The following is a 24,594-nucleotide window of genomic DNA, read 5'->3' on the forward strand; positions in this document are numbered from 1 at the left end:
CACACACGGAGTTTTGTTCTTTTCTCAGTTCGTTTGGGCATTTGCAATGGGCGGCGTTCCTTGTTCAGCATTTACACATGGCGTCTAATATCTATTGTCATGCGCCGCGGCAGCATTTAGGAAGATACACACACACACAAAGCAGAGAAGCATATTGGTACCAAACATCACTTCACTCTTCACTCTTCACTCTTCTTCATGTTCAGCACTTTCACACTTCCCCAATATCCAGCCATCACGAGCCAACTTCGCAAACCCATGCGCCGCTACCCCCACACAAGTCCGTAGCCCCGCCCTAGTCGCGCGTCGTGACCTCACCACACATGCAAACATCCGACTTAACTTACCCCTCCACACCCGCAATACCGCCGCGTTTACCGCCATATCGTAAATCTTTCCACCGTGCCTCCGGATCCAGCTCGCTGCATGATGTTCCACTCAACTCGCCTCATTCCAGCAATTCATCTTCATGGCGGAGGAAAGTTGCGGTGTCCCTTGCATGTCGGGCATGAATTCTTTCTCTCTTCTGATCACTATGATATGGTACAATGCGTTCAATTCACTGTGATGTATGGAACCTCAGTTTCATTCCCGCCGCGTAAGCTGTCGTGCAGGATCGTCCCGCTGGACCCTTCCCCTTCCAACTGAGTTCTGAGTCTCGTCGATGGCGAGTTTCACGACAGTGAGGGGTGATGGCCAGATGTGGGACCCTCGTAACGAGGGGCGGGGGAGAAAGAAGGGCCGACTGCATCAGCGAGAAAGTCTGTCGAGATCGACGAGGGCGTTGAGCGTAGTCGAATTGTGTCTTGGCTGGGTGTCTTTTCCAGATGTTTCCGCGGACGCAGGTGCTGTGCTGGTCCACAGACACCGAGGATAGATGGTGCAGGCGCAGACGCAGGGCGAATGCAATCAATGTGGATTTTCGCCCGGCTGCGAGGATGGCGTAAGATGGGCGTTGGGAAAGCGGTCAGAGGTCGTGCATTCGCTTACAAAGTTGGCCCTGAGAATTTTTGCGAAATCCACGGCCAATGGGATTTCTCTGCCCAGCCTGATATTCGACAATGTTGAAGACGGACATGACGCTGGGTTCAGCTGGCTCCGAGCAACTACGGCACCTTTCGGCTGCTCGAACATGTACAATGACATACCTGCCGAGCTCAAGCGCAGAGCCTCTCCACCGAGTCCACTCGTTCCCCCGTCATTGGAGCGGCAGCATTTCCCCGTAGATTTTGTGTCGAAACACTTGCCCAATAGCATAGTCTACCCACTTGCGCGCGACTATGTTCCTACAGCCTCATTTTGCACACCGATACCTGTGGAGATACCTCCTCGACTACACTCGCGAAGTCTACACCGCACGCTCGCCTCCAAGTGCGACCGAAAGGTGCATGTATGTACCGTAAGACGGAAGTAACTCCTGGCCTTCCTGAAGTACCGAGAAAGAAAAACTTCTCGCCCACGATGCAGCAATGCCCAAGACTGTGTGATTGTCTTGCAGCATGAGGTCGAGACTGATGCGCTGTCTCTTCGGCCTCTTGCAGACGAAAGATGTACAATGACATACCAATCTCTTGTCCTGATCATCAACGACACCGTAAGACAAGGCATCCAAACCATATTCCGAAACATCCAATTGCAGGCAGACCCTTTCAACGTTCGATCGACGGCGCAAGTTGACAGGCATCTACAGCACCGTTGTCACCCCACTGGTTGTTAAAGCCGATGCGGCACTTGCCTGCTTGACTGGGGGTGGACTGTTAGATATCGGCACAATGTATCTCGATCGAGTGCATATACGGTATCAGAAGGAATTCCAAGTGCTTCTTCGACGCGAGATGACGCCCATCTTCGCAAGTCGCGCCAGCTGACCACAGCGTGTTTCTGAGGATTTGACAAAATCACATGCTTAGCACGGAGAAGTGTGACCTAGCACAGCTTCAGGCGATCGAAGTTCGGCTTTGCGATAAGAGGCTGTCGATTCAAGTCCATCGGGAAATGCCTAAGCAGTGAGTGGGCTGACTGCCCACAGGAGTACGTATGCGATCCATAGCATGGAGCCATACTGCAAACGCTGAACTGCGAAGAAGATCAGACAGGGTCTTGCTCAAGGAGCGATTGTCTGAAGCTATACACAGTGTTGCTAGACTTTGAATACCACGGTAATGCTCTGTGGTCAGCTTCAGGCTATCACACAGGCTGCCACCTTGTTGCGCCACGGTTGCGCCTCGTCGTAGTTGACGATATGTTGCGTGTTCATAGAGAGCTACCGCACGATCAGTTTCCATCGCATGGACATACATGTAGTATGACATACCACCTTGTATGGTTGGAAGTCGAGACCATCAATAGAAGCACAGCAACGAATGAATTGCCTTTCACGGTCCGCGACCACCCACACTGCACCTCTCCTCCACACCCTCAACATCTCCCCTTGTAATCTCCTCAAAACCGATAAAGCACATATACACACTCCAAGCCACGTCCCCCGACGCTCGACCAGGATCCGTGTATAATGCCAACGAAGCCCTGAAGCTGTTCGCAAGCCTTCGGTCGTTCTGCGGAGCAATCGCATGTACAATGACATATCCCCCTGCATCTCCACGGTTAAACTTGCTCGAGTGTCCGTATGCTTGGGAATTACTGGGATGAGGTGATCGTCTTATATTGAGAGATGGGGGATATAAGATCTCGATCTGCTTATGAGCACTGCTCGGTGTTACGACGACTGCTTGGTTTCGCGCCATAAGACCGCCCGGATTACTTGGACGCGGAGAAAGAAGGTTTGTGGGTGCGTCATGTATAAAGAGATGTGTGTGAGAGATGTAGGTCGCAAGGTATTGGGCAGGTCTGTCTACTGGGTCCTGTCCTCCCTCCCGTCCTGCCAGGACGTGCAGTTGACGCATCGCTTCGCCTTTTCGCTTTTGTACTTGCGGCAATATTTGCACTTTTCGGGTTAGTGTCATCCTCTCTACAGGCTGCCACGACTTACCTTGACTTGCTTCTTCACAATGTTATCCCCCGAGCCCCTCGAATACGCAATCGCGATAATCCACAGGGTCAGCGCAATGCACACGAACCGCACAACTTTATCTAGAAAGCTGCCGTATGCAAACACCACAGCGCCGTCATCGAGCGCTTGCTTGACGGTGTTGTAGCCGTTGGTAATGGTGCCGTTGTAGTGCGGGCCATGCTTGAGAATCGCGAATTTCTCGTCGAGATTGCGGCTTAGGAAGGGTAACAGGCTGATTATTGGTAATATAATGTCTGAAACGAGAGAGTTGGCGCATGAGGTAAATGCTGCTGCGAGACTGTATCATGATTAGGTATGACTTCGAAGGGGTTGGTGTATTCACATCAAACCAACGGCGACTTCGAGCACGTTGTCGCGGAGCGCAAAGTTGCTGAAGCTGTCCCACGCCCAAGATGTGTGGCGGCGGACACCACGCTCGGCATCTTGGAGGTACTCTTGTGTGTTTTCGTCTAGGCGGGGCATTGTAACGTTGCTGATGGAGTGAAGTGTCGGGAGATGTGAAGCTGGGATGCAAGACGCGACTACGTCACTGGCGCGACGCGTTGTGCATCCTCCAATCATAGCGCAGCGACCCTAAATACCTAGAGACGCAAGCTACCCGCTACTCGGCACAGTTCTTATATCTATGAGCAGCGAGAATTGCTTCAGAGGCGAGCCTGGTAGAGTAATAGGATTTTTTAAGGAACGACTGGTGGCAAGCTGGAGCAATGTACAACATGCTTGATTTCTCTGCAATAATAAACGTCGAACGCCAGAACCCAGGGTATAGTAAGGCACCTCATTGCCCAATGCCAATCTCATATCCAAGCATTACTTCGGTCGTAGCTCCCTCCCAACCTCTATTCCCGCCCGTCGAGATCATGAAGCTGCATGTCGGATCCAGGTAGAGTTGCGAAATAACACCTGTTCTATGGCCCGGCACAATCAAGAAGGGTACTGCTGCACCCTTTGCACCGGCTTCCTCCTTCTCCTGTTGGCTGAGATCGTAGAGACGCAAGATGTCGTAAGATGCGCTTTAGGGTGTCAGTGCTTATCTGGAGAGGTGGTTTGGAGACTTACCAGATCAGATGCTTGCCATTTGGCATTGCTCGGACGGCGCTGACGGGCCCACTCACGTTGGGGAACCTCAAGGTCCGCCTAGGTTCCCTCAAGCCTTTGTGTAAACTGTACTCGTCGACTGAACCGTTTCGCCGACCTGCGTATATGAAATTGCCGTCTGGAGACCAGCATGCGTTCATGCACCACGGCGGTGTATTCCGTGGCGGTGATATTCGGGCGATCGGGTTTGATTGCCGTCGGTCCCAGATGCGCAGTGTACCGTCCATCGAGGCGTCAAAGAAGGTCGTCTCTGATGAAATAGGTTGCTCTGCTTGTCCGATAGACGTGTTTCTCGGCTTCTCTACATCTTCTGCATGCGGTAAACCGTTTGCAGTAGCCGTGGACTGTGAGTCGGTTGTGCCGTTCGCTGCAGCATCTCCCTGCGCAGGCGCTGGGGGCTCCTTTAGGGTCTCTTCTGCCAGGTCTTGCGGCGCTTGCACAGGCCCGCCCATGTCCATCATGTCCATATCGCCCTGGCCATCCTCATCCGCCTGTTGTATGCCGCTCGCGATAGCTCGTGAGAACTCGTCGTCATCGTCGCCGAATGCAGGAAGGGCGGAAGACGGGTTGTTCTCCTGGCCGTCTCCGAAGAGAGAGTCTTTATCCCCGAAGAGCGAGTCGTCCGGTGAGCCTTGAGCATCTTCGTTGCCCTCGTCCTTGACTGGGCCAGCGCGTGCCGAATCTGTGCCATTGGCAAGGCTTCCGTTGGCTCTCGGTCGCACAGCGTTGTTGGATGTAAAGGTGCCGTTGGCATTGGGCAACGTCTCGGTGTCCTGAGGAATGGGCAGCGTCGACAGGGGTCGTTGCTCGATGGCAGAGATCTGTCCGCCGCTCGTCTCGAATTTCCTCTTGACCTGGCCGGTGTTGAGGTCCCAGTCGTTGATTGTCTTGTCCCAGCTCCCACTCAGCACCGACTGTTCGTCTTGTGCCAATGTCAGGACCGAGACGGCCGAAGTGTGGCCCTTGAGCGTGTGTATCCGCTTGCCCTCCTCATGCCGTACGGATTGCAGATTGATGCCGCCCGACTGGACGCCCGACAGCAGCCACAGCGACTGGTGGTGGACTGCGAGCGAGTACACGGGCGACAGGTTGTCTGAGGCAAGTGACGAATCCTCGTTCTCCCAGTACGAGAGAAGCACGCCCGCCTTGGTGACCGAGTCGACGAAAGGGTGTCTTTGGGCGACTGTGAGGGCGAGCTTGCCGTTGGCCGTGTCCACCCAATTGAACTTGCGTATGTAGCCGTCGGCGCCTCCCGTGAAGACCCAGCGCATGTCGGGCGTCGCAGTAATGGCATTGATCGAGGTGCTGTGCGGTGCTGCTATCGAGGGGATGATGTCGTAGACGGGCGCATTCAGAGCCTCTTGTCGCACGCTCGGTCGGAAGGGCAGGTTGCCCAGTATGCCTGCTGCAGCGGCGGCGCGTGGACTCGGCGATGTGAGCGTCACGGCTGGGTTCGCGCCTGAGGGGCCTGGTGTGCCGCCGTTGGGGAGACTGCCGCGACGTCGTTGCGAAGGGCTGTCTGGCTCGTCCTGATCCTGGTCTTCGTCGTCGTTATCGCCGTCACCGTCGCCGTCGCCGTCTTCATCGTCATTGTCTCCCTCGTCTGCCTCGTCGCCTTCCTCCTCCTCGTCTACATCCATGGCGTCGCCCTCCTCCTGCTCCTGCTCCTGCTCCTGCTCCTGCTCATCCTCCTCCTCGGCGGAGCCTGTACAAACATTAGCCTGACTGTCCTTGTCAATTGTTTGGACTAGCACACACTGTTGCCATTTTCAAAGTCATCTTCCTCGTTCATGTTGCTTCCATGCGTCTAGCGCATGCGCAAGTTGTGGGGTGCTGGATGATCAAGTCGCTGTGCGCATAGTCGCGTTGGAGGCCAAAGCGCGTCATCCACGAACCCGACGCGGCTGGCGACGCGGCTGGCGACTACCGCTAACGCTCCAACATTCACTTTTCCCCATCGACCACATCAAATGTAGCATGTCCTGCTCGCATTACTTCGTCATTGCAGTCTTCTTAGTAGAAATCACGTGTAGAGCGAGAAGTGAAATATTCATACCCGCCTTCGAGCGATCACGCTGGTCAAGTGATTCCTATCCACGGTCACATTTCGTCCTGAAAGTCTAGTCTTTTCTGAAAGGAATCATTTGTCTGGCCCTGTTAGCGTTAGACCCCGACATACTGCGAATTACTTGCATACAACTCTACTTGCCAGAGATGGCGTGCTTTTCAGATTCCGTTGTCAAAACTGCTCCTTCACTGTCCTCGTCATGTTATGTTCTCTCCATCTATCACTCTGTGCTACAAGTCATAGTATTTTGCTTAGCTTTCCTTCTCAAGAGATGCACATGGGACTGGTACATGGCCAGTGGACTCATCAATGGTTCACCCAAGAGCACTCATGGCAATCATGTTTTGAAGCCATGCATGATTTCTGTACCTCGACATTCGGTATTTGCCAAGTCCACATCTGTTTGCTGCTTGCCAATCTCGAGATTCCGCCGTTTGTCTTCACCTCTGTAGGTCTCGCGCTAGTTCCGTTTGTTTGTTTGATCGCGCCTTCCATGCAGCTCCCAAACACCGTCGCTCCACTTCAGCATCAACTCAAAATTATTTACCGGCAAGACTGCATTCATTCTTTTCAATCCCTAGCCAGTAACAGTAATAGCTGGCGCTAGAGCTCATGCGGTCGCCAAGCACGAGACAGACCCGATCAAAATGGCCAAAAAGCACTGGCGGCAGAACGGGCCCTCACAGCAGGGAGCTCGCAGTTCAGCTGGCAGAGTGAGGACTTTTGCGCAGGCAAACCCAAATAACATGTATGCGGGCATAGCTGACGCAGAGCAATATGGTAAGTGTGTTTCCCTAGCAAGCCGTCTTAGACAACGCCGTGTCATATGAGACATCTCCCAAATCACACTCGGATCGCACATTCGACTCGCTTCTGCTCTCATCTATCACATTCCGACGGCGGCTCAAAATGCGCTTTGCTCACAGAACTACAGATGGCGAAGTTAATGCGCATCTCACCGAGCGCTTCGGGCGCGCCTCCATTCGCGAAAGCACTGCGGTCCCGGACGACAACATACCAACCTCAGCACCTGCTCGCATCAACAACGACATCCGCGAGTATATGAAACTGGCGCGTAAGCCAGTCATTGCTGGGCCATGGGTCGACAGACCTGAGGTGCCAAGCTCATCCGAGATACTGCCACCCCGTAAGCCTGGTTTCCTCAGCACCGACCTGCAGCCTCTGATCGACGTCGGTGGAGGTATACGTCCGCACAGAGCTGAAGGAGCCTATGGCAGTATCGAGGAATATCTAGGCACCACATACGAACTCCTCAGCGAAGACTCCAACCGGCCGCTGCGCGAGGCTGTCGAAGAGGTACGCCAATCGCCATACAAGGACGAATCGGAGTACGAGAGTAAAAGCATCGGCATATACGAGCCTGTCTATATTACAGGTGTAGTTCTCCCTCTGCGCGGCGGATTTGCTACTCGTGTCGCTTTTTCACTCTCGCGGGTGAAGAAATTCATCCGATGGGAGCAGAGCAAGAGACTGATCACCGGGCAGTCTTATTGCTCTGTCACCAGTTGATGATGCATTCAAGACTATTTGCATCCTCGCTACTGTCGCGGCGCGTCCACTGTCTGCTCTTGGTCAGAATCCACCTGAGATCGATTTGTTCTTCGCAAGGCCTGAGGAACAAGAGATTGATCCAATGAAGAAGTGGATGATGGTCGAGTGTCGTTCCAGCTTCTTCGAGGCTAGCAGGCACACGCTGATGGCCTTGCAGCACATGATGCGCGAGCCATTTCCCTTATCGGAGCATTTGGTCGAGGTCAACAAGGATGTCGGGCCTCCAGCCTACGTCAAACACAACCCCTTCGTCAACCTTAGCTCTTTAGTCAGCATGGAGGAGAGCGCAGCTTTCGAGAACATCAATGTCCTCGACGAATGGCCGGCACCCTCGCTATTGTCGTTAGATAAATCTCAGAGCAAGGCTCTTAACCACATGCTCACAAAGAAGCTTGCAATCGTCCAAGGACCGCCTGGAACTGGAAAGACCCATGTCAGCGTTGTAATGCTTAAAGTGCTCCGCGACAATCTACGGCGAGACGATTCACCTATCATCATCACCGCTCAAACAAATCACGCCGTTGACCAGATCCTTCGGCACACCAAGGAGTTTGAGCCCAACTTTATACGTCTCGGAGGACGAAGCAAAGACACAGATATCAAAAAGCGGACACTGTTCGAGGTGCGACGCAGTGTACCACCGCAGAAACAGCCTGGCAGCCAAAAGAACCAGGCAACTAGTGCGCTCCGCAAACTCGCAAACGAGATTCAGATGCTCTTGACGCCCCTGGAAGCCAACAAAGCTCCGCTTGACCACCGCGTCTTATTGCGACTTGGTTTGTTTACCCCGGAACAGGCCAAGTCACTTGAGATCGACTCGCAAAGCACCATGGGCATATCGCCAGTAGACAACCCAGGAATTCTGATGGAGCAATGGCTGGGAAGATGCCTTGCTCCGTGCGAACGGCCAAGTCAACCTGATGACTATAGTTGGGGTTACGAAGAAGAGGACTTCGAAGTCGAGCAAATCTTGGAGATGGAGGCTGAAGCTGTTGCTCAAGACGATGATGACATCGAGGCACTTCGTGGTCCCTACATCCTGCTCAGCGACAACTACAGGGGTAAAGGAGACTCCAAATTGACTGTGGATGGGATTCGCAAGCTACTCCAAACGACCGACGATCTCACGACTATTCCTGCTATGGATCGAGGCGCCATCTACAATTTCTTCAAGCGCGAGGTCAAAGCGTTCCTACTCACAGAGGTACGGAAGCTAGCCAAGGTGTACAACGAGCAGATTGAGCAACGCAAAATCGGCGCATGGGAAGAAGACGTTCGACTCCTGAGTGAACAGCGAATCATTGGGTGCACGACGACCGGACTGTCCAAATACCGTGCTTTGATATCTGCTCTACGTCCCCGCATTATTCTGGTTGAAGAGGCAGCAGAGACCATGGAGGCCCCAGTCACTGCAGCTTGCTTGCCCACACTCGAACACCTTATCCTTGTGGGTGACCATCAGCAACTGCGACCGCACACCCAGGTTAAGGCGTTCGAGGACGAGCCCTACTACCTGAACCTGAGTCTTTTCGAGCGTCTCGTCCGCAACGAAGTCACGTACAGCACACTTACTCGTCAGCGACGAATGATTCCTGAGATCCGACGGCTCTTGGCTCCCATTTATGAAAACACTTTGAAGGACCATGCGAGCGTTGAGGATCTGGCCAACCGACCTCCTGTCGAAGGCATGGGTGGCACCAACTCATTCTATTTCTGCCATGAGTGGCCGGAATCGCGCGATGGCAATCAGTCCACTCTCAACGAGCAAGAGGCAAAGATGATCACGGGCTTCGTCGACTACCTTGTTCTCAATGGGGTAGAAGCTCCAAAGATTACGCTGCTTACCTTTTACAATGGGCAAAGGAAACGCCTACTTCGCGAATGCCGTAATCACCAGAACTCTCAGGCTTTCGCTGGTATCAAGGTCGTGACTGTCGATGGTTATCAGGGCGAAGAGAATGACATTGTCATTCTCAGTCTCGTGCGTAGCAACCACCACCATAAGATCGGGTTCCTTTCCTCTGACAATCGAGCTTGTGTTGCTCTGTCGAGAGCCAAGCGTGGCTTCTATATCTTCGGCAATGCTGAGCTACTTGCATGTGAAAGCCGTGTATGGGCACGCGTCGTCGATATCATGTACAAAGACTCAAAAGTCCAGGTAAACCAGCACGTTCGGATATAGAAAGATGTGGCTTGGCTAACATTACACTCAGGTCAAGAGTGGTCAGAAGCGCCGTGTCGGGTACAATCTCCCACTCCAATGTACAGCACATAACCGTAAGATCTGGATTGAAGACCCAGCCGATTGGGATGAGATTCATGGTGGTTGCGACCGAAAGTGTGGCGGAACTCTTCCATGCCAACACAAGTGTCCATACCGCTGCCACCCGTTCGGTCACGATCAGATCAACTGTATGATGCCATGTAACCGTCATCTTAGCTGTGGGCACACTTGTGTTGCTGTCTGTAGCGATGCTTGTAGGTGTCAGGTCTGCGAGCGTCGTGGCAACGGCACGAAGGCGATGCTAAAGGCAGTTCCGAATGGACAACAATTGCCTTCAGCGACGAACAACCTCGTTACCAACACTACATACCAGATGCCAGTAAATCCGATGCCAGCCTCGAGAACTCCAGCGGCTCCGGGTGGTTCGAATGAGAAGTGGTCAACATATGTCAACGGAGGCGTTGCTGCCGATGATGCTCGTTACATGCAGAAGAGGAAGGACGAGGCTCAGAACCTGGAACTTATCCGTAACACCCCGCCTACTGCCGGTCCATCTTCGAACCCGAGAAAACTCATCGAAATTTCTCCGGAGAAGAAGGCCATATCAGGAAATGCCAATCTGCTCATCGATCTCGACCTGGATCTAGGAACGGCGCCTAATCCTAGCCACGCGCCGCATTCGTGGGCAAAGGCCGCCTCGTCAAACAAGAAAGGAAAGGCTCCGGCTAAAGCGAACATGAGTTTGCTAGATTAGAGTGGATGACATAGATAGTGGACTACGCACTCGGATGATGGGTTGATCATGGTGCAAGCTTCAAGGATTGCATCGGGGACAGCCTCCTGGCAGACAAGCTGGGACATCAACATGGCCTGCAATACTCGAAATTCCATGGCAGCACAATCAAATAAGCTTCGCCTTGACCCCTGTGCAATAATCACATGTGAGCACACCGGAAGTCGCTGATTATAGCCATAGATAATTGTATGAGCAAGTCCTTTATTGGATATGACTATCTAGTGACAGTAACGAGCTGCCGCGCTAACAAAAAAATGCACATGCTATTCCTCCCAATCGTAGACTCGTAATCGGAGCCAGCCTTTCCCCCCCAAAAATGCCCAAAAGTATGATCTAAACACCATCGCCATGCAAAAAAATTCTAATACCAGAACCGCTTACGATGCAAACCCAACAGCCACAACCAGCGCGACAACCACCGCAAACAAATTTCCGCTCTGTCTATCCACACCACTACTCTCCTGCGTCAGCGCGACCGCCGGCAACCCTTGCCTCCCCACGGGACTCGCGACGCCATTCGCCGCATCCACACTATCAATCGCAGGCCCCATATTCGTGAAATCCGCCATGACAAACGTCGGCGGCTTGCCATAAACCCCCGTACAGTTCTTGATCTGCGTGCCCATACTACCCAGTCCCGTCTGCGCATTCGTGACATTCGCATACGTGGCGTTTGTAATCTGAATGCCAAACGTCTGCTGGTCGTACAAGAAGTGGTTCATTAGGAACATGCGGCGGCTCTCGAGGGCGGCGGCGGGCTGATTCCGCAGATTCGTGGGGCGCGAAGGGTTACACGAGTAGTTTGTGGGCGAGACGTTTTCAAAGTCGTTTTCGAACATGAAGGTGAATTCGTCCATTAGGTAGGGGAATTGAGGGGAGGGTTGCGGGAGGGTGGCGATGAATGTCATGAGCCGCGTGCCGTTGCTGATGAGGTTGTCGAGGGTCGGCCAGGTCTGTGGGGCGCTGGTGATGGAGGGGGGCGTGTAGGCGAGTTTGTCGATGCCCGAGGAGGTGAAGTGTTCTGCGAGGTCGGAGGGGGGCGCGTTGTCCGAGTTGACGAGTAGGATGGTGACGACGTCGTTTGTGTTGGCGTCCATCCAGGTTTTTATCTCGGTGAGCCAGGTGGACAGCGTGCCGGCGTCAAGGAGGCTGCAGCTGGAGTGGCACAGGTGCCAGGCTTCGGTACCGGTGTCGTTGGTTTTGTGGACTTGGGCGCTTAGCATGCGGACGCCCGAGTTGAGCTGCTGCGTCGTGTTGTAGTAGTGGTTGCCCGAGGTAGAGAAAGATGTGTCTTGGTTCCGGAGGAAGGGCGAGTCGTGAGCGCCCAGGTAGGTGATATTGTTGTATGCTCTTGAGCATAGAGATGGGGAGTTGTTGCATGCATTTTGGGCGGTGGTGGGTGTGGAGAGGAACGACAGGATGGCCGATGCCTGTACCAGGCTTCGAAGAAACATGCTGATGTGTGTATGTCGGTGTGGAATGAATAATCAAGGGAGGTTTAATGCAGGCGAGCAGTGATAACTTTATGCAAGTCGAAAGTCGTGAATCGTGATTATGAGAGAGTAAGAATAAAGAACTTGAAGCGATTGTCTGGACAATGAAATATCGAAAAAGATCAAACGTCAAAGTAAATGCCAAACTTCACAACGTGCGAAAATAACCACCAAGTCCTCAGGGCATCAGCGCAGCAATATACCACCTAGATTGCGTCGTGTCAGCCCCCGTAACCATGACCCAAGACAATAATACACCCATAGAAACATCTCGGCGGTGGCCACAAGTCGTAATCGACGTGGCCATCCTATCCTCTCACGACGAAAGAGTGGAGCTTTTGCGTGGCTTCGGGCTGTGCACTGCCTGGCGACGAGTTTCAGAGCGCGTCGTCAGCTGCGAAGCCGAGGGTGCCGACACATTTGCGAAACACAGCGGGTGTCTTGCTGAGCCCTTGCCCAGTGATCGGCTTATAAAGAGACCGTTCACTTCGGGGTCTCGAGTTTGCCTTGAGTGCGAACGTATGGAGAGGTAGTTGGCCATGTGGCATGTGTGGTGGTGATGTCCAAGCGATGCTGTTTTTGGAGTGGCAAGTGCGGGTGTGACGATCCCGGGCGATCTTTCGCGTGCTGCCAGCCCTGCATTTATCGGCGGGCATGAGACGCGACGGGACGCGCCTTCCTTTTCTCTGTTCAAGGCTTCCCAGACTTGTCGAGAGTGTTTTCATGGTTCAAGCGACTTCGTAAAAAGTGTGCATATCGTCTTCATCTAGTTGTTGCAGCTGTCCGAGCCATCAAACCATCGTTGCTTCGGCCTGCACTCAGCTTCCTCACTGCCACGAACAACCTCACAGCAGCATCCAACGGCCCTCGAGCCTCAGGCTTCAATCCGCACCCGCCTCTACCTCAGGCTTCAATCAATCCAACCTCAACCAAAATGGTCACCCTCCGCGCGCCCTCCACCCTCCCCTCCACCGAAGCATCCCCAACCATTCCCCCTCCCGCCCTCTCCTGGCTCTCCGGTCCATGGAACGTCACACACTCCACCCTCCCCATGTGGAAAAAGAACCGCAACGTCGTCATAACCTACACACCCATCCCCTCCACCACGCCGCCCCAAATCGACGACCTCGTAACCTACCAACCCCTCAACTCCACCTCTGTCAAGACTGTCAAGGGCGTCGACAAGCCCTTCTCCGTCCCCAACACCTCCACGAGTGTCGAGTCCGACCCCGCAAGCATGGCGTATAACTGGCGTGGCAAAGGTTGGCTGATGATTGCGAGTAGCAAGTGGGAGATATTGGGCTATGGAGAAGAGGAGGGCACGGGGAAATAGTTGGGTCGTGACGTACTTTGCCAAGACGCTGTTTACGCCTGCGGGAGTGGACTTTTACTCAAGGAAGGGAAAGTTGACGGGAGCAGACGGTGGAGAGTATTAAAGCTGGTTTGGCGGTATTGGGGTGGAGATGTCGCTAAATTTGGCGGCAGAGTTGTTTGAGATCAAGATTGAGGGGGGAATAGGAAAGGTTGGAAGGGAGTGGTGGTGGTGATCCTGGGGTGTGGTCATTTTGCTTTCTTGAGATACCCTGAGTGGCATGATGACGTTTGCAGATCTTCAAACGTCTCTAGTAGTAGGCAGATAATGTTTAATAATACTCGGTTTTTCAGCCCCAGGATTGTGTTCTAAAGGAATGTTATATCATGCCGATAAATGGCTTCCGAGGAAATCTATTGCGCCGTAATGCTGATGCTGCTGTCCAGCCCAAGTCAAACGCACTTGCACCCAACACACACCAGTACAACACATCTACGCTTCCATCCTCTTCCCACAAACCCCCACCCTTGTGGTGAGTATTCGTTAGAAATCTCATGATCTTGTACGAACTGGTTAGTCATTTTCAAATCACCGTCAGGCTTTATTATGAGCAATTGACTCGGACTCAGCTAAATTCCATCAAAGACAAGCTGCACGATCAATATGGGCAGTCAAGATTGCCTTCAAGATACTCCTCCCCTGAGTGCCAATTTTGGATCACCTAAAGACGTACCACAGAAGCTTACCATCTACGATGACCCCGTTCCATCGAAAGTCTTCGCAAGGCTGGAACTGCCTCAGAAATGCTACCTCTCAGGCCCCATACCTTTCACTTTCGTTATTGAGTTTTCTACCAATAGCAAAGAGCCAATCACAATCGACAAGTTACGCTCACCCCTGTCTGTTTGTAAACGACCTGAATACCATCGATAAATTGATCGAATGCCGCAACGTCGACACAGAAGAGGAAGTCAACTGGTCTGCTTTCTTTGGCTATTACGACTTCGATCCCCACCCGTCATTTCTGGCTGATGACGATTTCGTTGAAATATCTATCGACAAGCCCTGGCGTTTCGAATATACTTTGGAGAACATGGTCTGTGAGTACGATACTGTACGCAGTATGTTTGGCTTAGAATCAAGTCAAAAGTACAGTACTAGGATTGCGGACAGTGCCCTCTCGGCGTTTTCGAGGTGGCAGTATGGCCGGAAAGAAGATTTGCTAAGTGGACTTGAAGAGGATAAGAAGCAGCGATGGAAGATCGACCGCGGAAAGCGAGGCATTCTCGTTGTTGAGCAGATGGGCGAGCCAGCCGAGTTTGAAGTCCTACCTTGGTCACCAACTCGACGTCCCAACAACGTCTTGCAAGATCCTGGCTTTACACCGAACACAAGCATGCATGGCTTCCACCCGCGTAAATAGTGCGGGCGATACCGTGTAGCTAATAACCAATCGCAGATCTTACGGCACAGCTCAACGCAAGTTAGATACTTCTTACCACCTGCAGGTGGTTAAGCAGTATAGATAGTAGAATAGAATTGCACATCCATTTTTTCCAGTGCCGCCCTTGTGAAATATATCCCTATCATTGATCGCTTGCGGTACTAGACCATCTCATGGTTCGTTCATCAAACGAACTTTATCCTCCTTAATCACCTAGTTTGCACTTTGCTCTTTGGTGACGGCTGTAGTTGACCTCAAATGCACGGAAGGAGTGGAAGGCTTTCGCGCACCTCTCCTGCTTCTATTTTTTGCAAGATCGACTTCCTACAAGTAACCAAAACTGTTACAGGCGCCACATCGACTACCTTGTGCACAATTACAGCTCCAGTCTCGAAGACAACGGTTACGGAGAATGGCGTCAATGTCGTGATATCAATCACAAATATTCAACCAGCTACAACGGCAACGCAAATAGCTACTGCGCCGGAAATTACTAAAATTTATATCGTTTGTCTAGGCTCGAGTTAGTCTCTCGCGCAAAGCAGATGCCAAGAGTGTTATGCCTGGGATATTGACCACTTGTTTGGAAGATGCTCAGGTGGCACCGCGTGCTGAGACGGGAACACTTGCTATTCAAGGAGAACAAGTCGATCATTCTCGCTTGGACGATCCCTATTATAAGGCTATGTATGCCGTGTTAAATAATATTATGAGCTCAGACTGTGTGCCAGCACATAGTCTCTCAGCAAGGTATCCTCTGCATGATACTCTCGCCAGTTTCATATTTTCCAGCTTTATCAGATTTGTACTTCAAAATCTTAAGTAGAAGAGTACTACATGTCGTATTTGAGGGCCAAAAGATGAAAGCTAATCTTCGGATTGTCCCGTTCGCGACTCTGTCGGAATTGCAGTGCGTCATAGTATCGCATCGACAGTCTACCAGACGCCTGAATTCGCAGAAAAGGTATGGAAGCATGCAAGCGCTCAGCAGAAGAAACCATGGCGGAAGGACAACTTTTACCACAGTTGCTAGAAATGTTTGCCATGCGGTTAAGCTTTTCCGGCTCCCGCTCAGTGAGCCAATGACGCCAATGCCAGACAAGACGATCACGACCTATCCTCGCGCAGACACGACCCACAAGAACAAATACCATACAATTTCTCCGCAGTCTTGGATCTGGGGAATTCATCCGAGCAGACGCGAAGTGGGCTGGTGGCGGAAGCTAGCGTCACTGTCTGCAGTCATGTGGTCCGGGGTAACCGTACGCTTGTATCTCCATGCTCGGATTGTATTTAGAAGGATGTAGATCCTTTCAATTCGACTCTAGAAGTCAATTCCTAGCATTTTTGAAATCTCGATTACGCAGAAGTTTCGAAGTGTGCGCAACATGGCAGCCACGCATGATGATAAGGCTGAGGCCTCGCATATCGAGGCTATTGACAACTCAAACACGTCTGATCACGGAGATCAGCGAGGATATAGTGGTGAAGACAGCGCGAATGAGGAGATTGTAAGACATCTTCAGACGACGGGCGAGGATGTGGGCATGACGTTTAACACCTTCATGGCTGCAGTGAGCATGTAAGTCATTGGCTGCCAATCGGTTCACGATAGTATACTGACATCATGTTTCTAGGGCTATGTGCTACAACGCCTATCTCTTCACTCTCCTCATTCCACCAGCGATTCTAGGCTTCATCAACGCAGACCTCGGACCCGACCCTCGCTTCACATGGATTACAATATCGTGGAATCTTGGCGGAGCGATGCTCGTGACAATCGGCGGACGCCTATCTGACATTTTTGGGCGCCGCTGGTTTTTCATTGCCGGAGCCATTATTCTCATCATCGGCAGTATCGTATCTGCCACAGGCCAGAGTATCAACCAGATGATTGCTGGAGGCGCGCTTTTTGGAATGGGCTCGGGCTTTCTTGAAATGGCTTTTGGTGCTGTGCAGGAAATTGTGCCGAGCAAGTACAGACATGTCACTATTGGCTTGTTTGACGCAGCGTCGATCATTGCGCAGATGATGCCTTTGATTTCTTGGTAAGTGCAATTACTCAAGATGCCTTGATGGATATGCTGACATGACAGGGTCATAATCAAACAGACTGGAAACTGGCGTATATGCTACTACATCATGATCGCTTTCCAGACGCTCAACCTCGCAGTATTATGGTTCTTCTACCACCCGCCTTCGTGGAAAGAGAAGAGAGCTGAGCACGGCAAGTCCGCCATGCAACTAGTCCGCGAGTTCGACTGGCTTGGTCTTTTTCTCTTTTTGGCTGGCTGTACACTGTTCATTGTCGGTGTCAGTTGGGGTGGTTCAATGGCACCTTGGGTCAGTGCAACTGTGCTATGTCCTATCATCATTGGCCTCTTGACCTTGGTTGGACTGGGCTTCTACGAGGCGTACTATCCTCTCACCGCACCACTGTTTCCACCACGTCTATTCAGGGCTCTGCGGCACTTCACTGTCCCTCTCCTCGTCATGGCCATCGGCGGCATGCAGTATTACAGCAACGCCACGCTCTGGAACCGCTTGTCGCAACTTATCTACGCAAGCGATGAAGTCTCCAAGGGTCTCTATGCTGAAGTCTTACCTCTCGGCACCATCATCGGCGGCATAATCGTCGCATTCAGCAAAGTCATCGGTCACCAACGCTGGGTTATCATGTTCGCCGTCGCTCTGCAAACAGCCTGCGTCGGCGCAATGGCAACAAGCACAATGGACAATCCCGTCAAATCCATCATTCTAACTGTCATAATCTCGACCTGCACATCAGTCAATTTGCTAAACGGCATGGTGCTGGTCGGCTTCGGTATCGTTTACCAAGAGGTAAGTGATCCATCTTCCTGTCCGGGTATGATATGCTGGGAAACAAACACTGACATAAACAACAGGACATCGGCACCGCCGCCGGCCTCGCAGGCACATCCCGTCTCCTCGCCGGCGCCGTCGCAACCGCCATCTTCTCCAACGTCACCAACAACAAATACGCCAGCACGCTCCCCTCTGCCGTCCGCCGTAACCTCGCGCCCTTCAACCTTCCCCCCGCAACAATCACGCGCCTGGTTGCCGCCGCGCGCGCCAACACCGCTGCAGGATACGCCGCAGTGCCGGGCATCACACCAGCGATTCGTGCCGCTGCTAGCTTGGGAAATAAGCAAGCGTATCTTCAAGGTGCGCATCTGAGTTATCTGGTTGCGCTGGCGTTTGGGTTGTGTGGGGTTGTGGCGGCATTTTTCATTCCGTCGGTGGATAAAAGGAAGTATACGGAGAAGACGGTGGCGGTGCAGAGGGATGATCGGAGGGCGATGGAGGAGAAGAAGTTGAGGGCTGGGGCGGCTTGATGTTATTTCATATAGATTAGGCTATGAAAGATTGATGGTTGAACACGAATTCACTAATGTGCTATTTGGAAAGTCGTGAAGCTGGGATGAATGGTGCAGATTTATGTTGTGTGGTTTCCAGACTAGGTGTATATCTCTCCTAAACAACGAAGGTGGCAAGACATCTGATACATGTAGAAAGACTAGGTCATCCGCTACCTCTGAGTTGTTGTAGCGAAGTGAAGGAATACGCAAGGGCATGAAGTGAATGTACAGGTCTAATAGAAATATGAAGCGATACCAGAAACAGATGTACACATTGTCACGTATGACATGAACGAAAGTGGAAGCCAAGCGAAATTCAAAAAAGCCAAAAATTCGCAATGAAGTCAATAGCAGGAAGACGAGAGAAAGTTCAAAAGTGTAACCAGGATAAACGCGAATCAGTCAAAAGACAAGGAAGAAAGACAGCACACAGAATCTACTCCCTTACATCTCCTCAACCCACCCCTCACTCTCCCCATCCTCTTCATCCACCTTCCTCCTCTTCCCCACCCCCTTCTCATGCACAGTCCTAACATGCTCCCTCATCTTATCCTCGCGACTCCCAAAGCTCCTCCCCTTACTCCTCCCGCCCCCAGCCGGCCTCTGACTCCGAGCACACCCATCGACCGTGCAGAAATACTCCATCTTCTTCGCCGCGTGCGCGTGTTCGTAGTGCCGCCGGAAATCTGCTTGCCGCCCGAATGACAGGTCTGCACAGGTGGTATCGGAGCAGCGGAACTTGCCTGCTGCGGTGACGTGCCCGACTACGGGGTCAGATGGCGAGGTGGGAGAGAGGGTGGAGGGGCGGCGGCGTTTTCGGGGGGTGGGGAGAAGGGGAGATAGAGATGCTGTTTGGATGGTGGTGATATGGGGAGGGGAGTGCCTTAGACTCCATGTTGTGTTAGCACTTGTAGAAAGTGAGAGTAGAAGATCCAGACTCACAGATCATTGTTATAGAAGACATGCTGCGGGAAGGACTGAGTACGTGGACGAGGTCTAAGGGAGGTTTGGTCGTGTAAATATGGAATTCTGTGGATGAAGTGGTCAGAAATTGATCTGGTAATTGCGGACCAAAGCTTTGGTGTCGAGTGATAGTTTTGCGTGATCGATATGGCCTGTCTAATGGAAAGTTTAATGTTGAGGTTTGGTGTATTAAGTCCTAACTCTATGGGGTGGATCCTCTGTGCGCAGGTTGCAAATCACATGGACGATAAGCTTGGAACAGCCCGTACATTCATTGTTTGATTAATAAAGCGTAAAAGAAGCAGTTGGTATTGCCATTACAAGGGTAGTGCGCTGACGGGGTTGCGAGGCGGCCAGAGTCAATTCCAGCAAGAAGTTTATTTCTGATGTGACAGCAAAACGCAGCCGAATATGGTGAGGTCAATGGCGTGAACAAAACGCTGGTCATGGGTATGTCCATATGTATTCTTCAACACAGATTGTATGTCCACGGGTCGAGATTGGAAAATATAACTGTCTTGTTTGGCTATTCGTGGAGTATGCATGACTTCTGCCATCGGCTCTACTTCTTCACGGTCGATTTGACATAAATAGAAAGACGGAGTGTAGAGTTTAAGAAAGGAACCCACCTCTTTTAGAGTTTTAGAGATCCGGCTTGAAGGCAAAATGCATCCTTTGTTCTGGGCCTGGGACGCGTCCGAATTTTGGTCAGGTCCTAGGTATAACGCATGATCTAGCCCGCGAAAGAGGTCACCGTAGTAGGAAAGCCAGGCCGTGACATGGATTATAAGAGTCTGTTGCGGTGTCCTTCACAGCTGATACCGTCGCTCTTAGCTCAATGAAGTCGCACAAGGACGTGTCGAGTTTGGTATGCACAAGTCGATTTAGATAGGTCGAATCATTTGCGGAAATATGCATGGTGCGACAGGGCTCCACGGATAACCAGATTCTCTTGAAGGCCTTGCTCCTCGCCGGAATGTCCTTTGGCCCCTGGTACCATTGTCTGATGTTGGAAGCTTGTAAACAAACGGAGCAAAATGTTACGAGCGACGGCTGGCAACTTTCCGTCCGGACCTAGGCTAGGATAGCATAATCCACAGGTGGATATGATTTTGTTGTGGAATGTCCGGATAGGATAACCGCAATAATCAGGGTCAGACGGTATCATACTTGACAATGGGGGCGATCAGGCCAGACTCCGGAAATGCCCTAGGAAGGTAATTCGCCAGTATCTTGTTCCACCTCTGTATAGTATGAAGATCACTTACTCGCTAAATGTAGAATCTCCAAGTGTACCACTTCTATTCCTGGCCTGATGGAATGTTTCGCTGATGCTACCAATCTCCGCCATGTGATCTCCTCCGCTAGATGATTGAGTATGACTCAAATTAGCCCTGTTCGATGTATTCGGCCTCGGCCCATAATGTGATACCGTCGCTGCTGACATCGGTAGCGCGTACTCTGTATCCCACGAGGCGTAACCGGTGAGCTCGGCTGGTGGGCTGATGATATTTGGTCGAGGCGCAGTCAACCACGTCTGATAGGCTGCGGGGTTCGACGACTGCTGTGTCGATGTCCGTGACATGCTGCTGGCTCCAAATTCTGAGCCATGCCCCAAGGAAGCACGATGCTGGTGATGTTGTGTCTGTTCGGGGGAATTTAAGGATTGCTGAGATTTAGACCGGCCCATGGCCATAGGATGTGACATCTGGCCTCGTTGTGCCATTTTTGTGTCCGACAGATAAGGCTGGACGACAGCCTGATACGGCGAAGGGCCGCCTGAAGTCGAGGCGCTCGACGGTGAGCACGGAAAAAAGGAGTCTCGACGCTGGTGATGATTTCGATGAATTGGCGACAGAAGCTGAGACTGGAAGTGGTTCTGCACTAAAAGTTCGTGTTCGAGAGTTTGAGGATGATTGAGTTTGGGGCTCTGACCGATAGCTGTCGCGTAAGACTGTTCGCCAGCAACATCTGTATAGAAGTACAGCGGATCCATTCCCAGCATATGGTTGATGGCCTGCGATGCAGACTAGAATTCGGAGACTAGCACCAAGGCCTCGTAGTTGCAGCTGTGGCAATGCGGTTTGCTGGGTATGAATGGACTGGGACGCAATGCGTACTGGAAATTGGCCTTGACCACCAAAGTAAAGAGAGTGAAGCGGATCATATAGCGAATCAGTCCCAGGGCGTTAAACGCCTTGAAGTGGATCTTTGCTGTTCAGACTTGAAGGACTTTCTCTTAGCTTAACAACGTGCAGCAACGACATCCCAATGCGGTCAACTGAATTATGAGGCATACCGGACGAAAAACAGGCAAATAGGCAGACACGGCAGGCACGCTGTGACAAATCAGGCTTGTGCGGGCAGGCATAGCCTCGAGAATACCCCGCTCACTGCGAGTAAACAACATGCGCTGCATTGATTTGCAAGATTAGCAGTGGTGGAGTGTTGTGCTTACGCTTTGGAGGTTGGAGGACTTCGTCATAGTGGGCCGCAGCCACGTGAGAGAGGACCAAATCGCGCCTGGGCACGACCATAGCAACAATACACGGCACGCAAAAGTGTGCACGACGTATGTAGACTAGGTGGTGCACGGGAATTGCGCCGTGTTTCACAAGCAAGTGTGGTATTGGTCTACTATGAGTGTTGCGACTCCTGCGCCTTCACTTGTCAGCAAGCCATGGCAGGTGCATGCGACTCGCCAGGGTCCACAACCTATCAATGCCGATTGCCTTGTCCGCCTCACACTTTTGTAGAGCCGCACTCGACGCCAGAATCCGTCGTCTTTCTTACGACCTTTCTTCGTCGAGGCTGCGGCCCTTTCTAGTTTGGCACCTCTGTGCATGTGCTCATGACGCTTGCTGGGGTGCAAGCAATCATGGCTTCACACTCCATACCTTGATGCTCGCATCGCCTCCCGCACTGATGACTTTTGCAGCCTTTTGCCAAGCGACACCGGTAACTCCATCTTTGTGGGCGTTTAGAGCCTTGATCCGCTTGCCGGGGTCGTCGATGCTCCACACCATGACATTGGTGTCCAAACTACCACTGGCCGCATACTGCTCGCTCTCGTCCCATGCCAGGCAAGTAATGCGTGCCGTATGCGCACTCCACCGGTCCGTGATGATCTTGAAGTCTCCGGACGCTTCAAAGGCATATACTTTGCCGTTGCCGGCACCGACTGCAAGCTTCTGTCCAGACGCGGAGAAGGCCAGTGCAGAGATGGCAGAAGTTGCACGGCGTAAAACAGTCTCGGTTTCCTCGAGTGCTGTTCCCGACAGGATGTAGATGTGCACTAGTTTGTCGTCTCCACCAACAGCGACAGTCGAACCGTGCGCTGCGATAGCGGTTGGCGCATACTTGACGAGAAGTGAGCTCTCTTTCGAGCCGTTCTTGTATACGTTGATCGAGTCGGAAGACAGGACTAGTACGACGCCTGACGCTGCGGCAACACCCTTAGGCTGAGAGCCGAGTTCGCTGGCTTGTCCGGTGAAGATTTTGTTTGGCACTGAGATTGAGCGCAAAGTGTCGTCCCAGCCCACGCTGTGTAGTTCAGCCTCGGCCGTAGGCTCGGCGGTCGCTATTCCAGCAACGTAATTGGAGTGAGCTGCGCCTTCGACCTTGTCCGCGAGGCCTGTGGACAGATCCCACGCGAGGACGCGACCTTCGTAGCTCCCCGTAGCGAAGGTCGAGCCGGAGATGGCGGCAGCGGTGATGTTCTTCTGGTGGCCGCGCACTACACGTGTTGGCCGCTCGCTGCCCTCGACAAGGTAGTTCAGATTGCCCTCGAGGTCTACACTGACTACCAGCCCGTCACCACGGCCCGCGGGCCACACAACGCCGACTTGCTGATCAGGGATGCTGGCAACACCCTCTTCGCCCATGCGCCAAGATTGTACCGCCTTGCCTGCTTCTGGGTCCCAGATGCGGACCGTCTGGTCAGCGCTCGCGGTCACAAACTTCTTCGAGTCTTTCGCCCATGAGATGCCGAAGATGCTGCCGGTGTGCACGCCGTCCCCAATCTGTCCTTTGGCCTCGCCCGTCTTTCCATCGTACAGCCAGATGCGCTTGTCGGCACCCACACTGGCGAAGACGGAGCCGTCTGGAGAGAAAGCAGTGCCGTACACGAAGCGGTTGTGCTGGCCCCTCAAGCTGGTGTTGAACTTGAAGGGGGCGCCGTGGTAGAAGACGATGCTGGTGTCGTCGGAGCCCGTGGCGGCGCGCAGAGGTCGCTGCTGGCGGATGGAGACGCTGTTGACCTGCGACGAGTGCCCCGAGATCTCACCGACGCTGTTGCCGCTGTCGGCGGTGATGCAGTGGCCGAATCGCTCCTTGCCGTCGCCCACGGCGATGATGCGCTGCGAGTCGCCGTCCCAGGCGATGTCATTGATGCGTCCCGCAATGATGTGGTAGTCGCCTGCGATGGCCGTCAGCTTCACTTTCCCCCAGCTGCAGCTGTCTCACACACCCTTGGTCGCGCCCTCGCCCACGCAGTCCCACACCTTGACAGTGCCGGCGGCATCACCACTGGCGACATAGAAGCCAGAGGGCGAGAAGCGGGCAACGGTGGTCTGGGCGGTGTGCTGGGTGTACTGTTTACTGACGGCGGGGTCGTCGATGGAGCGCAGGAAGATGGATTTCCCCGACTATGCAGTCCCGTTAGCTCTCGCGGGCGGTGTCACATGACCGGTCTGCGTACCGCGTATGCGATTCGCTCGCCCTTGGGGTCCGACGAGAGGGGAGTCGGCTGCCCACGGGTGGTGGTCGGAGACGCAGCCCAGATGGCGTCTGTATGGATGAGCGTGAGACCAAATGGCCGTGATGCAACAATTCCTACCTGAGACGAGCGACATGCTGCTGCGGTGCAATGGCAGGAGCTGTGGTATAATGCAAATAGCCGGTGAGGTCGCTCGTGTGTTGGGCGTATTGGGCGTATTGGGCGTATGGCTCTGGCTATCACTTTCACTGTCACCTGTCACGCACCGTTACACGCCGGCGTGCGTCGTCGTCATGATGCTGCACAGGCCACGGCTGCGCGACGCGGGCGGGGCAGGAATGCTTCAAGAACATTGGTCGCGGCTCTAAAGACCGAGCAAGTCTCCGGTGTGCTCGGAATCGGACCGCAAGGCTCAAGCTTCGTCTCACATCGTCGATCGACCGCACGCTCGATTCGAATTTCTTCTTGCAGCACTGAGCAGTCGAGTTCACGTCCG

At 52.8% G+C, this 24,594-nt stretch overlaps 11 protein-coding genes across 11 annotated transcripts; 4 read left to right on the top strand and 7 right to left on the bottom strand.

Moving 5' to 3' along the window:
• Window positions 1-750: 750 nt before the first annotated feature.
• On the bottom strand, window positions 751-1,078 carry SNOG_03253 (hypothetical protein; the record flags this gene model as incomplete). Its single annotated transcript, XM_001793772.1, has 2 exons — window positions 751-848; window positions 991-1,078. The coding sequence occupies 2 exons, from the start codon at window positions 1,076-1,078 to the stop codon at window positions 751-753; spliced, it is 186 nt and encodes a 61-aa protein (XP_001793824.1).
• A 1,890-nt stretch (window positions 1,079-2,968) lies between these two features.
• On the bottom strand, window positions 2,969-3,592 carry SNOG_03255 (hypothetical protein; the record flags this gene model as incomplete). The annotated part of the gene is made up of 2 exons (XM_001793773.1): window positions 2,969-3,224; window positions 3,354-3,592. The coding sequence occupies 2 exons, from the start codon at window positions 3,590-3,592 to the stop codon at window positions 2,969-2,971; spliced, it is 495 nt and encodes a 164-aa protein (XP_001793825.1).
• A 217-nt stretch (window positions 3,593-3,809) lies between these two features.
• On the bottom strand, window positions 3,810-5,921 carry SNOG_03256 (hypothetical protein; the record flags this gene model as incomplete). Its single annotated transcript, XM_001793774.1, has 3 exons — window positions 3,810-4,044; window positions 4,091-5,834; window positions 5,888-5,921. The coding sequence occupies 3 exons, from the start codon at window positions 5,919-5,921 to the stop codon at window positions 3,810-3,812; spliced, it is 2,013 nt and encodes a 670-aa protein (XP_001793826.1).
• A 923-nt stretch (window positions 5,922-6,844) lies between these two features.
• Window positions 6,845-10,747, top strand: SNOG_03257 (hypothetical protein; the record flags this gene model as incomplete). The annotated part of the gene is made up of 5 exons (XM_001793775.1): window positions 6,845-6,977; window positions 7,132-7,680; window positions 7,724-9,927; window positions 9,983-10,181; window positions 10,404-10,747. 5 exons carry the CDS (start codon window positions 6,845-6,847, stop codon window positions 10,745-10,747), a joined length of 3,429 nt encoding a protein of 1,142 aa, XP_001793827.1.
• A 419-nt stretch (window positions 10,748-11,166) lies between these two features.
• Window positions 11,167-12,243, bottom strand: SNOG_03258 (hypothetical protein; the record flags this gene model as incomplete). The annotated part of the gene is made up of 1 exon (XM_001793776.1): window positions 11,167-12,243. The coding sequence occupies one exon, from the start codon at window positions 12,241-12,243 to the stop codon at window positions 11,167-11,169; it is 1,077 nt and encodes a 358-aa protein (XP_001793828.1).
• Window positions 12,244-13,216: 973 nt separating this feature from the next.
• Window positions 13,217-13,615, top strand: SNOG_03259 (hypothetical protein; the record flags this gene model as incomplete). Its single annotated transcript, XM_001793777.1, has 1 exon — window positions 13,217-13,615. One exon carries the CDS (start codon window positions 13,217-13,219, stop codon window positions 13,613-13,615), a length of 399 nt encoding a protein of 132 aa, XP_001793829.1.
• Window positions 13,616-13,980: 365 nt separating this feature from the next.
• SNOG_03260 (hypothetical protein) lies at window positions 13,981-15,017 on the top strand (the record flags this gene model as incomplete). Its single annotated transcript, XM_001793778.1, has 2 exons — window positions 13,981-14,126; window positions 14,336-15,017. The coding sequence occupies 2 exons, from the start codon at window positions 13,981-13,983 to the stop codon at window positions 15,015-15,017; spliced, it is 828 nt and encodes a 275-aa protein (XP_001793830.1).
• A 1,409-nt stretch (window positions 15,018-16,426) lies between these two features.
• On the top strand, window positions 16,427-18,394 carry SNOG_03261 (hypothetical protein; the record flags this gene model as incomplete). The annotated part of the gene is made up of 4 exons (XM_001793779.1): window positions 16,427-16,620; window positions 16,676-17,086; window positions 17,135-17,879; window positions 17,945-18,394. The coding sequence occupies 4 exons, from the start codon at window positions 16,427-16,429 to the stop codon at window positions 18,392-18,394; spliced, it is 1,800 nt and encodes a 599-aa protein (XP_001793831.1).
• A 468-nt stretch (window positions 18,395-18,862) lies between these two features.
• Window positions 18,863-19,382, bottom strand: SNOG_03262 (hypothetical protein; the record flags this gene model as incomplete). Its single annotated transcript, XM_001793780.1, has 2 exons — window positions 18,863-19,266; window positions 19,361-19,382. The coding sequence occupies 2 exons, from the start codon at window positions 19,380-19,382 to the stop codon at window positions 18,863-18,865; spliced, it is 426 nt and encodes a 141-aa protein (XP_001793832.1).
• A 1,153-nt stretch (window positions 19,383-20,535) lies between these two features.
• On the bottom strand, window positions 20,536-21,107 carry SNOG_03263 (hypothetical protein; the record flags this gene model as incomplete). Its single annotated transcript, XM_001793781.1, has 2 exons — window positions 20,536-20,590; window positions 20,650-21,107. The coding sequence occupies 2 exons, from the start codon at window positions 21,105-21,107 to the stop codon at window positions 20,536-20,538; spliced, it is 513 nt and encodes a 170-aa protein (XP_001793833.1).
• Window positions 21,108-21,996: 889 nt separating this feature from the next.
• SNOG_03264 (hypothetical protein) lies at window positions 21,997-24,451 on the bottom strand (the record flags this gene model as incomplete). Its single annotated transcript, XM_001793782.1, is given in 5 exon segments — window positions 21,997-23,830; window positions 23,846-24,027; window positions 24,081-24,169; window positions 24,219-24,258; window positions 24,365-24,451. The coding sequence occupies 5 exon segments, from the start codon at window positions 24,449-24,451 to the stop codon at window positions 22,258-22,260; spliced, it is 1,971 nt and encodes a 656-aa protein (XP_001793834.1). The 3' UTR covers window positions 21,997-22,257.
• Between the last annotated feature and the right edge of the window lie 143 nt (window positions 24,452-24,594).

This window comes from Parastagonospora nodorum (genome assembly GCF_000146915.1).
Source record: "Parastagonospora nodorum SN15 chromosome Unknown scaffold_4, whole genome shotgun sequence".
Taxonomy (NCBI): Eukaryota; Fungi; Ascomycota; class Dothideomycetes; order Pleosporales; family Phaeosphaeriaceae; genus Parastagonospora; species Parastagonospora nodorum.